This window comes from Apteryx mantelli, chromosome 8 (genome assembly GCF_036417845.1).
Source record: "Apteryx mantelli isolate bAptMan1 chromosome 8, bAptMan1.hap1, whole genome shotgun sequence".
Taxonomy (NCBI): Eukaryota; Metazoa; Chordata; class Aves; order Apterygiformes; family Apterygidae; genus Apteryx; species Apteryx mantelli.
The window spans coordinates 40,008,199-40,020,893 of NC_089985.1; the positions used below are offsets into that span (position 1 = coordinate 40,008,199).

The following is a 12,695-nucleotide window of genomic DNA, read 5'->3' on the forward strand; positions in this document are numbered from 1 at the left end:
AAGAAGCCTTCAAGGCATAATGTAGAAACTCTCCTCATGGGAAAGGAGACCTTGCTGTTGCCTGCTCAGGATGGAAGGGGCTTGGTGATCAATATGATCATACAGAGAGAGACCCACTGACAAATCATGACAGTTTGAGCTCCCCCACACAACCTCCTTCTAACTTTTGGTTCAATTACTCTTCGAAATGTGATGAGCAGAGGGAAAATTTTTTCCTTCCCATGGCATGTCCATTCGCTTCAAAGGAATTACTCCTAATTCACGTATAAGGGTGTAATCAGAGGGGCATAAATGCTAAATCACTGCTGAGAACACCATGCTCCCTATAAAAAGACCTGGATAGCAGAATTCTGTCCCTACTTTACTGCCTGTCCAAAGGAAGTTACAGAAACAGGCTATGCTATGGCTCACAGCTAATTCACGACATTTATCTGCATTCACCTGTTTGTAGCAGGTCTTAATAAGGACAAAGACAAACCCTCTGTCCATGATAGACAACAGATCATTGAGGAAAAATGCAAGACTGGTGTTGAGCCTTTCAACCATTTCTGTATCCTAGAGAGAAGGAAGAGAAAAACAGGAAAGAAAATGAAAAGAACATTGTATGGTAATATGGTAATACTAAAAAGGTTCAAATGACAAATCTTGGCCTAGGCACCAGTGCACAAGATGCTGGAGCTCTGGTGCCTGAGCTGTGACCTGGGTTAAGTTTAATTGTTGGTTATTACCTTCTGAAACCGAGAGACTATATCACCGGCAATTGTGCTGACCAAAGCAGTTACATCATCCATGAAACGCTCAGGAAAACGATTCTTTCTTGGAGCATCCAGTTTGTCAGCAAAATACAAATGATGCACCATGCTCTTCACCTATAGAAATATAAATTACAATAGTGTCACTTGTGGAAATGAAGGGGAAGGGAAGCACAGTTGTTGCCACTGTGTTTTAAACTGAATTTTAAGACCATAAGCAAGGTGTTTCCAGTTTGCTCACCATCAGTTCAAAGAAGAACCAGGCCTGCTGTAGGGCTGCCTCCCGCACACTCCCACTGCACACGACCCACTGTAAGGCCAGCTCTTCGTGAAAAAGCTACATGGATTCAAATTCAGAGTTAGCCTGAGTCTCAAATCAGCTCACAAAAATAGTCTGCATGAGAAATGGTAGCTCAGTCCATGGAAAGTATGGCAAATAATGAGGTTAAGCAAAATAATAAGTAGGAACATGACAGCAGTGGTGACTCTCTTAAAGAAACCCCCAACTAACAATGAAGGACAATGTTATGATATGTGATGTGAGAAATGCTTCACAGAATCTTGCTCCAAAATTGAATTTCAAGCATCAAAAGAATTTTCCACCCACCCCCAAAAAAAAGTTTGGTGCTCAAATGAGTTTATTTTAAAAGTCTACCTTTCTGCCTGGTCTGATTTTTGCAGGAAAAAGGAGTAAAAAGTGGACATATAAAGCGATTTGTACAAGGATACGTTTACTGTCAAAAAGGACTTAAAACAGTAGGAAAGAAAGGTGGGGATAAGAACCAGTTTCTGGATTTCTTTTCCCAGGAAAACCAAACCACAGACTTAAGTTGTCAGTGATCACATTTTTGTTATTCAAAAAGTCAAGACATTTTGTCTTTCTGCTTTTGTTTAGTAGAATCTCATCTTGTTTAAGAGAGTGTACTTTCAAAGTAACTCCCATTCACTTCCTGGAGCAGATTAACACCTGTATAACTGAGGTCAGAACATATCTGTAACGCTAACCATCTAATGCATTATAATTTTGCACACAAGAGTGTATTACTTACATGTCTAGACAGTGCTATTCATATTTTTTGAAAGCCAGTAATAAATTGGTTCCAAACAGTATGGACATTAAACCACACAAGCTAACCCTGATCATTTTATTCTTCCCAATTCAACTTTGTCAGAATATTTCATATTCACTACAGCCTAGATATTCAGAGGTGCTCAGCAGCAGTAGCAGTTCCTAATGACCTTGGAAAAAATCAGGCTATAAATAAAAGAATAGTTTGCATCATGGTTTTAGAATAACTTGACCTCCCTGCCCCACAATATCAATTGTCTTCACTGAAATCTACCTTTTTAGTTGGTAATCGTCCTGTTAATGTTTGTAAGAAACTTGACGTCTCAGTGTGCGAAGACATACGATTACAACTTCGATCGGTAGCCTACGGAGTGGAGATGAATGAATGATGACAGGACATTAAAGTTTGCCGTGGATGGGTTTTGCAGCTCAAGGACAATGTACGTTTACAAAATACTGTTCCAACTGTAGGCTTTTACTGTCTTTACACCTTTTTATGCATTCTCAAACTCTTATTCATTCATAGATCAGGTTTAAACAAAATGACAACACTTTTTATTGTTTTAAAACATATAAGCTCTTTAAATAGCTGCATGTTCTTATGCACAAAAACACTTAATGCTGCAAAGCATGAAACTTTTCCATAATTATATTTTATCAACATGCATATGTCAGGGAAGTAATACTTCTAACTTTCAGTGCCATACCTCTCAATCTACCAGAGACAAAAGAGGTGGGGATGTACCACACAGTGACACTGCTATTAGCACAGGGAATGAGAACATTATTGATGTTATTTCTATTTCTGATGAAAATAATTTGCCATGAGTGCAAGTAAACTCAGACTGAATATTTCTGGAAGACCAGTAAATTTGAAAGGCAGTACAGTTGAGAGGTATGTTCAAGGCAACCATGCAGGGGAAAGCAGCAGGCAATATGGGCTAAGTAAGTTAAGTCTTTCTCACTGAAGCTGCTTTAAGTTTTCATACTTTGCAACACAGAACAGATACAATTGGACCTAGCAAGTCAGTGGTTCCAGCACTTAAATTTACATATTTTAAGAGAGAATTTTACATGTGTATCAATTTTGGTTTAATGATATTCCACTCAAACAGTCATGAAGGATTACTTGACTATGAATACTAAATGTTTGATGAAAATGGCAAAATGGTTCACAACATTAAAAGAAAAAGCAAACATGGACAAAACTAGGAAGCTGTGATTAATGTTCCCATTAGAAATGTGTTCCACCTGAAGTTGAAACTAATGTTAAAAAACAGAGAGAGAAGAGAGAAAGAGAGAAGAGAAAGAGAAAGAGAGAAGAGAGAGAAGAGAAAGAGAAAGAGAGAAGAGAGAGAGAGAAAGAGAAGGAGAGGAAAGGAGAGAGGAGTCACAGCATTTACATTTCACAGACCAGCAACCACCAAAATGAAAGGGGACATGGCCACACATTTTGAGGTTTTTCATGCAGTGCGGTGAGGTGGTGGGAGAGAAGATGCTAATTTATAAAATAAAACTCACAAATTTTTCAAGGATTAAAAAAAAAAAAGCAAACGATCAAAATCAGAGTATACACTGAAAATAAGATATTCTACAGGGAAACATCAGGGAAAACAAAGCCAGAAAAACCTCTACTGAAGACACCACCTGTGTTGACTCTGCACTTGGGCTGGGGTTGGATCCCCATGGGGCTGCTTTTGGACCACCAGTGTTTACCCAGGAATTGGAGCGGTCTAAACCCTGGGCATGTAATAGAAAGCAGTTGGGAAAGGAAAGAAATATTACATGTTGCATGCCATACAGTAGTCAAATTTTAGTCCTTTAAAGCAATCAAACTGGGTACACTGCAAACACATCACCAGTTAGTACTGTTAAAGCAACCTGAATTCTCAGGCATTTGTTGAGAAATTTTAGTCTAGAGGATTATTTTATTATATCTCATCACACACACACCCCCCACATTAATACGGTCAATGGCTCTGGTTCAGTCTGTCCTACCTGTAATGCTTGATATTCAAAAACTATCCTCATCCTGAGAAAAATCCCGTTCTCACTTCAATCAATTTAAATCCAGTCACTTCAGTAGATGGAGCCAGTCCAGATTTACAACAATGCGAAAGAGGAAAACTGGTGCACAGATATGGAAACCACATAGGATGCTCCCTGCGGTTTCCAGCGCTTCTGATGTAACTACCTCTTAGCCCACAGTTTATAAGCTCTGCAACTGCTACAGAAACAACCGGAAGCTTTGAAGAAAGTCTCAGCTCTCACGGAGTTTCCTATTCACACAATAAAAATCTAGCACTCTTGGCAGAGTTAACCCTGGGAAAAAGATTTCACATGGACATTTGGACATTTTCTCTGGGCAGTGTGGCAAATGGAAGAAAGAGGACATATCTTTGCCAGAACCCGCTTTTCAAGAGAAAATATTTTTAAAATCTTCCTGCTTTTTAAAACTTGATCTAATTTATACTCCAAATTCTACTCTTGCAAAGGATTGTATCTGCAAAATTAGCATGGATCCCTCCTCTCTGTCCTCTCCCTTCTCCTCTCAAGACAGTCAGAAAGAAGAAAAGGAAAAAATCCAACTTGTTTGTCACCCAGGCTGCTCCAAAGTCAGAAATATTCGACGGAATGCAGTGGACTCCATGGGCCCCATGAACCACATCCAATGGACTCGATTTTGAAATGCCTCAACCAAATAGCATTTCCTTATAAATTTCACAAATTGGTTTCAACTCTCACCTTAGAGAACTTTAGTTCTAGTTTCTGTGCCAGCTTAGGGCTTTCCCCCAATACATGCAGGAAATGTGCAGCCCATTTCATTGCAGAGATTGTCATCAACTGCAAAGTCCACTAAGACCAACAGCCTATTTCTCTCAACAAATAAAAATCCACCCACAGGTTGAACCCAGGTTGAGATCAGTAACCTAAGATTTAAACCATGAATCCACTGACCTATCCTCTATGTAGAGTACAGCAATGCTGTAATGTTGCTTAAGATATCCAATTAAAAAAATACTGAACACACACAGAGTGTTTTCATCTCAATTACTTTTTAGAAGAAACAAATCAAAGCTCTCTGCCTTGCTCAGACACATAAACATGCTTGATTTTGCTCAAAGTGAATTAAAGTCAAAAGGACTTGGCAGAATACAGAACTAACCTCATGTTCTGCAAAATCAGGCCCAATTTTGAAAATGCCCTTTTATCCCACTCACATGTCTGCTCACATGCTTTCTAATCATGTCACTGAATTGGTCCTGAGTATAAAATTAACCACATACAATGTTGGCAGGAGCAGGAATCAATCTGTAAAAATCTGAAGAGGAAAGAGACCCTCCTTTCTCCCCTCCGTCAAAAATAAAGAGCACAAGAGCTTCTTGCATATCAGAGTAACTTCAAAGTTCACAAAATTCCTAGTAAACGCTTCTCAACTTCTGGGGTTTAACCCTGCTGCTGGGTCTGCACAGGTACAAAACACAGGTTTGCAAAAATCCACTTTCAGAGCAATAGAACTGCACAATCTTTTCTGTTTCTTCCCATCACATCTCCAGTATTTTAGGAACACTCAAAGTGTAAAATCTCATCATAGCTCTTTTTAGACACTTAATAGATTTGCTTTAGTAGGTAATACAATTTACATGGCCACATTCAAAAATGAAGGCAAAATAAGTGACAGACCTAAAACCTCCTCTATTATGCAAATGTACCGTAATCTTCTAAATCCTGTAAAAGAGATGACTATTTGGATTTTCAGAATTAAGTAAGAAGCTCATATAGGGGTGACTTAAAGTAAATTTTCCAGAATTATCAAATATCTTATATTACAACAGAAACCAATACAAGACTGGACTCCAAAGACTTCTATCAAACAAATATTATTTGTTCTTTTTAAAAACAGAAAGCCTCCCATGATGGATTCTAATTTAAAGCGCAGGTTCCCTATTTGGGAATATGTGCTTAAATCATTACGTGGAGAAATAGAATACAAAATTTTACACTCTCATATTCATTTCACATCTCAAGAAGTTTCTCATATATGTCTATTGACTTCAACAAGGAGAAATAATCACATTTAACCAAAAATCTGAGTCTAATATCTGATACTCAGACTATCCTGAAGGAAACTTTCCTATTAACAGTTATCCATACATTAGTTTTTTGGGGGGGGTTTTAAGCCTGGAATACATGTCCAGAAGAAAATCTCTCTTCATTCTCTATTGTGACATTATTCACTAAGCCAGCACATGTTAAACTTCTGATATCCTGTGTAAATTCCATATGCACATTAGTGCCTACGGCATTTCACAAAAGGTCACGGTTGTTTAATTAGCAAGATATCAAAGCAGTCTTAAAATACTTTAAAGTCTAAGTCCACACTTTGATAAAAAAAATAGCGATTTGCCTACCCACACTTCTTCAGCCTCCTATTTGGTGAGCAAATCATGTCATTATTCATCTAAAATTGCTGACCTCTTTCTCAAACTATGTTTTTCTTGCTCTTGTAAAACACAGGACCAACCAACGTTGAGCCTGTCTGGTCAGCCTGGTGACTTTATTAACAGATTTGCTTCACTGATTTTCCAGAGGATGGGATGTCAAAATTCTCTGGAAGGGCTCGGGAAGTAATCTACGCTGGAAGAGTGAAGGGTCACAGGTGGGAAAGTGTTTCCTTTTGATGTAAATTATCACAATTTAAAAATAGGCATATGTAAAAAATCCAAACCCTAAACAAAGTAGGGCGCTCTTCTGCAGTAAGGGATTTACCAAAGTGGAAGGTTTGGCCTGGCTCATCCCACCTATTTTAGACACAAAACTGAAGTGCTCAGATTGGGACTGTAGCAACCCTATGTACTCTGCAGTCAATAGAGAGGGACAGGCATTTCAGCAGGCAATTCAGATCTTTTGTGGCATAAATTATCTGTTGAGGAGCTTTTTTCTCTCTACTGATTACACAGGAAGCCCAGGCAACTATGCTCCCAAAACGGACAACACATCTGAGGTTAAGTGGCATGAATCTAGGCCCTAGCATGCCATAAATATGCATGTGCATGTACAGAGCACCTAACAGCTGATGTAAGACCATCAGACACTGATTTGTCCATATTCACGGGAAGGTCACTTTTAGCGAGTAATAAAGATGTGGGGAGTCAGAGTGTGTGGGGAATTAGCACACTATAAATTTATGCTGCAGCTCAGCTGGCCAGACTATGGCTCACTTTCTAATCACCTGAAATCCTCTCTGGAGCATGCAGGGACTAGGATTACTGCCTGCTGTGTGAACATACCTGCTCTGAACATAAGTAGTACAGAAAGCTTTTGAGCAGCTGTTAGTGCTGAATGCAGAAGAGAAGAAAGTTTCAGTTTGGAAGGTAAGATTGGGATCACAGGGTGACAAGGTAAGCGATGCAAGGTTTGGAGAGACATAACAGCTGATAAGAGGATATGACTCCTGGCCACATGAAAAGTGAGGTGGTAAAACCACTCTTATTCTGCTCGTCTTGAGAAGACAAGTCCACAAGGACTCTTGCCCCTAGCCACTACACTTGTGAAGGTAACACTGGCAGGATGGTGTCTAACAAGTCAAAGAGAGAGGAGTCACAAATTTCAGAGAGTGGAGTTCCAAGTATGTTATCAGCAACTATCAGAAAAAGCCTGAGAAGGGGCCATAACCGAGGACTTATTTTAATAGGAAAAAAACACTAAAACTTCCCCATTATTTCTTTAAAGATTAAATAAAAGATGTCGAAGTTCCTGCAAGACGCTCAGGAGTGCATTCATACCTTACTGCCAATGATGGAGCGAACTTCATCATCTGGTGAGGTGGGGGTCCCAGATATATCTGGGTTGCTGTTGCTGAGACTCCGCGAGCGGTTCAAGTTCAGGCTTGCCGGTCGGACAGCAGATCGAGCCATGGTGGCATAATGCACTGATCCCCCTAAGCCACCAGGACCTACAGGGTCATACGAAAGAACATCCTGTCACACCATCAAAGCCTTGAACCCACGCTGCTCTGCACCACTCTGCCGCAACAAAGCCTTTGTATAACTGCCTGGCTAGCAAGGAAATCTTTCAATGGCTTAAAGGTAGCTGTAACACCTGCCGTGCCTTCCCCTGCCTGGCTCTTCAAAGGAGGGTAAGCAGCTGGGAGAAAGGGATGGGATTAAAATGCTATTTTTTCAGTGATCTGTGGGAAGCAGAAAACTCCCCGTGGATTTAGGGATATGTTTTGAGCTAAAGGGATTATTTGCCAGACCCCAGACTGGAAAACCACTGAAGAACTAGGCACAGTTTGAAGTACACAACCATCTCAAACCCCTCAGAGGTTTTCCACTCCAAGTAAGAAGCAATTTATGTGAACAACAGTCTTTCCAAAACCTAGTTTTCTGTGGCTTTCATTCACATCATCTTTCCCCCGTGCAGATATATTCCCTGCACTGCAGCCTTGTTCTCAGTGTGGGGTGGAATTAATCTGTCTCCCTCCTCCATCCAGACACCTATTTTCAAGTATTTCAGACTCCTTTGCCACTGTATTAACTTTTTCTGGAACTGGCTAAAAATTCAAAAGTACTACTGAAGGAGACTGGGCGGCAGGACAGGCCAAGATTGTAGTGCATCCACCTACTTGCCACAGAAAACCAAGCTAAAAAATAGTATTTTACCATAATTTAGCCTCCTGCACTTTTGACAGTGACACAGTAACTTAAGACCAACAAACAGTTAAACCTCTGACATTGCTAACTGTAATTAAATTCATCCTGTAAATGGCTACACTGGATCATACGGAAAGTTAATAACAGGGCTTGGCATGGAACCAACAGCTGGAGCTCAGCGTACCTGGCCAGCAAGCACTTTCTGCTTGCTTGTAACAAAGTGCGACAAGAAACAAAATAAAAAAAGAGCTACCTGGTGATGGTGAATTGGGATAGGTATTTGGTAGGCGAAAAACATAATAAATATAGGAAGCAAGAAGGCTGTTTCTGCCGTGCTGGTCCTGGTTTCCGTCCAAGTTTTTGTGAAGTCTGTTTATAATCGATGCCATTGCTTCAAAAGATGCTTGGCCCAGGTTAACTGAAAGTAGTAAGTGAGGAGTTTATTTTAGACGTCAGCAGTAACCATGACCAAATCTTAAATGTGCATTTCATCCACCTTCTAAATTATAAGCAGTGAAGCCTGTCAGAGTATAGCAAGCGTTTCTCAAGAAAAACTAAACTGGTATTTGGACCAAGTCTAATAAACAACTGAACAAGAAGATAAGTGTTGCAGGGATAAGTTTCCACTTTGTTAATAACAAATTTAATGAACTTAGGTTCAATTTCTGGAATCATCTCAACTCTAGCCACCAACCAGAATGGTAGCAAGATCAAATCCTTGCTTAACTGATGGATAAAATCCTTTGGATATTCACCATATTTTTCTCAGTTAAATATTTCCTTCATTTAAGTTTCAGCCAAAATACACAGTCTATCAAAAAGAACAATCCCATTCTGTGTCTGAAAAAAATCTGTTCTAAAAATGAGCACAGAAAATCAGACATGGACTTGGGGTAAATATTCTAAACAAATTAGGGACAAAGCAGATCGGCAGCTGGAGACTGCAAATCTTTAGTTATGTAAAAGCTGGACACTAATGTCCTGAATCCTTCGTACAGACAAACTAAACCAAACCAGAACACTTAAAGAGTGAAAAAGCTTTCAAATAAAAAGTAAACAAAATCTTTTCCCACAAACTGCCTCTTCCATAGTTTGTACTATGAAAGATGACAGTCATCCTTGGAAGCTGCAGTCCTTTTAGGTGACAAGAATCTCAAAACCAGCATCACTGCAAACACACTGCCGAGGTCTCGCATTTTCAGGTTCTTGGTTTTCAAGTCTGTCTCCCTGACAGTCCCCTTGCAGTCACTTAATCACCTCCCCCAAGATATGCTGATGCACAGCACTGCTAAGATGACTAGGTGCACAAATCCCACTGATTTTCAAAGGCTGATGTCAGTATATTCCAAACTATACATTCATTCCAGTTCCTCCAGAAATCTGATATAACTTGTTTTACAAAGTCTGCCATACCAGTACAGCTTACTTTCCTCTCTGGTGCACTCAGAAAACAAACCAATAACTTCTTCACCAGTGCCTGAATTCTAGCCTTCCCTACTGACAAGTTTCATTAAATGCTCAGTTATAGCATTTAAGCACAGTCCATAACAGGGAGAAAAAGGAGGGATTATTCACGCTGACTGTATCAGATCCACAATAGTTACAGGAACATACAGCACCTGTATGTTATCCTACCTACTCCAAGATTTTCCAAGGTGACTAGTGAGGTTGCAAATCTTAATTTCTAAGTGTCAGTATGGAGACACCTTAACATGTTCCAGTGCTAAGAAAGTGCTGAGCATCCAGCTCCTGAAATTCAGGCCCCCTTCTGGTGTCTCAACTTGGACACTCAAATTATAAGTCATTCTTGAAAACCTTTGTATTAAATATTGCTCCTGTGTATATCACCACTGATCTGGATGCCAGCAGGTTTTATTTTGAAGATACATAGTATATTAGTAGTACTAAAAATAAAGCATAAAAATGGACTTTTTTATTTCTACATATATACGATAAAATTGGACGTGTCAAACTCTCAGCTATGTAATTCTCTATGAAACTTAAATAGAATACCTATTTGGCCTGCAATGACAGGAGGTCTTACTACCAGAAGAATCAGTTTGTCAAGCAGGAGATGAAGAAATCGCACTACCGGCTCCAGTTGAGAGGAATTTAAAGCTGAAATGCTGCTCTTCAGTTCATTTTCCAAGTTGTTTTCCATAATTCTCATGTCTCCTATTCGCACAGGGAACATGTGCTCATCCAGAGCATGGACAAGTGCAAAGAACTTGTCAAGATAAGGGTCCTACACACAAGCAAAAATGAATAATCAATAAGAAGCTCCCAAAGCAACTCTGCTTTCTGTGGATTTGTGGCCTCCTATTTGGCCATTTAATGTCACAAAATATAGCAGGAACTCAACATCTTTCAGGGCTCTGCCCATATGTCTAACCAGCCAATGGGTTCAAAAGTTGTCAGGGCAGACTAGCAGTTCCCACAAACTGTGACTGACTATAAAAACTGTGTATTCTTAGAAAAACAGACAGACTTTCACAAAAACCATGTTACCAATTATAGCACAAATGAAATACATATGAAGCATCAAAATGGCATTCTGGCACTTAATAAAATAGAACAGGTTAAAACGATCAGTCAAAACAATCACCACCTTACATTCCAGATTATTGTACTTTAAACGTACAAATCATTGTCAAATGCTTATCAAGCTCCCTATGTTACAATGACTACTCTTGATGTTTACCTGAGTATGGAGGGATGATACAGCAACAACTTCCACATTGAAAACACCTTTGTGATTATCTACCCACTTCATTCCAGGAAGTGGCACCTGTAGGTTAACAAAAAGATTAACTAGTATGTGTCAGGAAGCAGAGCTAAGGTGCTTCTAATTACTATTGCCATTCATTCTTATTTTACTGTCAGATCACACACAAACACACCTGTCTAAACTTAGCAGCATTGAAGAAATAAATAACTTAGGAGTTAAAAATATACATGCACACACATGTATATATATGTATACATATATTCTCTCACTTTTTTGACGGGAGTATTCTCTGGTGGATTTTCAGCATGAAGAACAACTCACCTCTGGAGAAAGCACTGAATAAGCCTGTGGTGGTTTTTCCAATGAAACAGGTAGGCAGAACTGACCAGTCTTTAACCGTCCATTTTGAAGCATCGGTATCCACTTTAAGAAGAAGGAATTTAAAAAAGGAAAAACAAAAACATTAACTTCTTAAGGCTTTCTTGAACTCTGTAGGATTGAATTTCTCACTGAAATCTTTGCTTACTTAAAAACACAGTTTCTTCAAAATGCAACAATTATAAAATTCTATAATGGTGTAAGTGTTGATAGCCATGCTAAATGAATTGTAAACAAATGCATTATGAATGCATCCTGTGTTGAAACACAAAAAGATTGAAAGGCACTCACAGTGTATCCAACCGGAGTTTCCAGGGGAGTGTTTTGTTTTTGTTGGCAACTGACATGGTAGAAAGTAAAAAGCAGGTGGTGGTGATCCGTTAAAGTGGCTGGAAGCTTAATCTTGATTTCCTCATGAAAATCAGGTGATCTGTGCAGAGAGCAGACCCTCAACTGAGTTATCAATACAAACAGTGTGGTTTAGACTTATTTCTATCATATGCTTGAGACTGAATCCTTTAAGTTAAAGTATCTGGAAGGAAAGAGGTATAAGGACTATCTGAAGGGATGAAAAGCTTCACTTTCTGATTACCAAGAATTGGAAAAACTTGCAGTATATATTTACAGTCCAGAAAAATACTTGCAATATCTTCTAGCAGTTTTCCTAATTTTGCTGAGATATATGGGATTTTAAACACCAATGGCATCTCACTCAAAATTGGACAACTGCTTTTCTTTTTTCAGTCTAGGTATGGATGTAAAACAGTATGTAAATTAATAGGATAAACATACCAAAATTCGTCATTATTGAGCTCATTTTCATAACTGTCTTTAGGTTCCAAGGTATTTTTCATGCTTAGTATAAAAACCATTAAGAACACGCTTATTGTTTCAAAAGGAAAAGGATTTTTTTTGTTTCATGAAAATACAAAGGATAAATGAAAGTATGTACTAAGAGTATCTGAAAAAATGATCCTACAACAGGAGCCTACTGATCCTGCAACAGGAGCAAATAAAGTTAATTTTTAAGTCTACTTTCTACAAAAAAATACCATTCCTCCCTGTAAGGATTTTATTGTGATTCTGACTTCCCAATTGCCTAAACTGAAAAG

At 39.0% G+C, this 12,695-nt stretch overlaps 1 protein-coding gene across 1 annotated transcript in view; it reads right to left on the minus strand.

Annotated features, from left to right (window-relative positions):
- Positions 1-12,695, minus strand: part of DOCK7 (dedicator of cytokinesis 7) — a 110,810-nt gene that overhangs the window by 35,647 nt on the left and 62,468 nt on the right. Inside the window, exons 17-26 of the mRNA XM_067301344.1 lie at positions 11,875-12,013; positions 11,527-11,628; positions 11,179-11,265; positions 10,491-10,722; positions 8,731-8,895; positions 7,608-7,777; positions 2,096-2,185; positions 994-1,089; positions 729-869; positions 442-555 (exon numbers count right to left, since the gene is read on the minus strand). Coding sequence (XP_067157445.1) covers positions 442-555; positions 729-869; positions 994-1,089; positions 2,096-2,185; positions 7,608-7,777; positions 8,731-8,895; positions 10,491-10,722; positions 11,179-11,265; positions 11,527-11,628; positions 11,875-12,013 — 1,336 coding nt within the window. The remainder of the gene's footprint in view (positions 1-441; positions 556-728; positions 870-993; positions 1,090-2,095; positions 2,186-7,607; positions 7,778-8,730; positions 8,896-10,490; positions 10,723-11,178; positions 11,266-11,526; positions 11,629-11,874; positions 12,014-12,695) is intronic.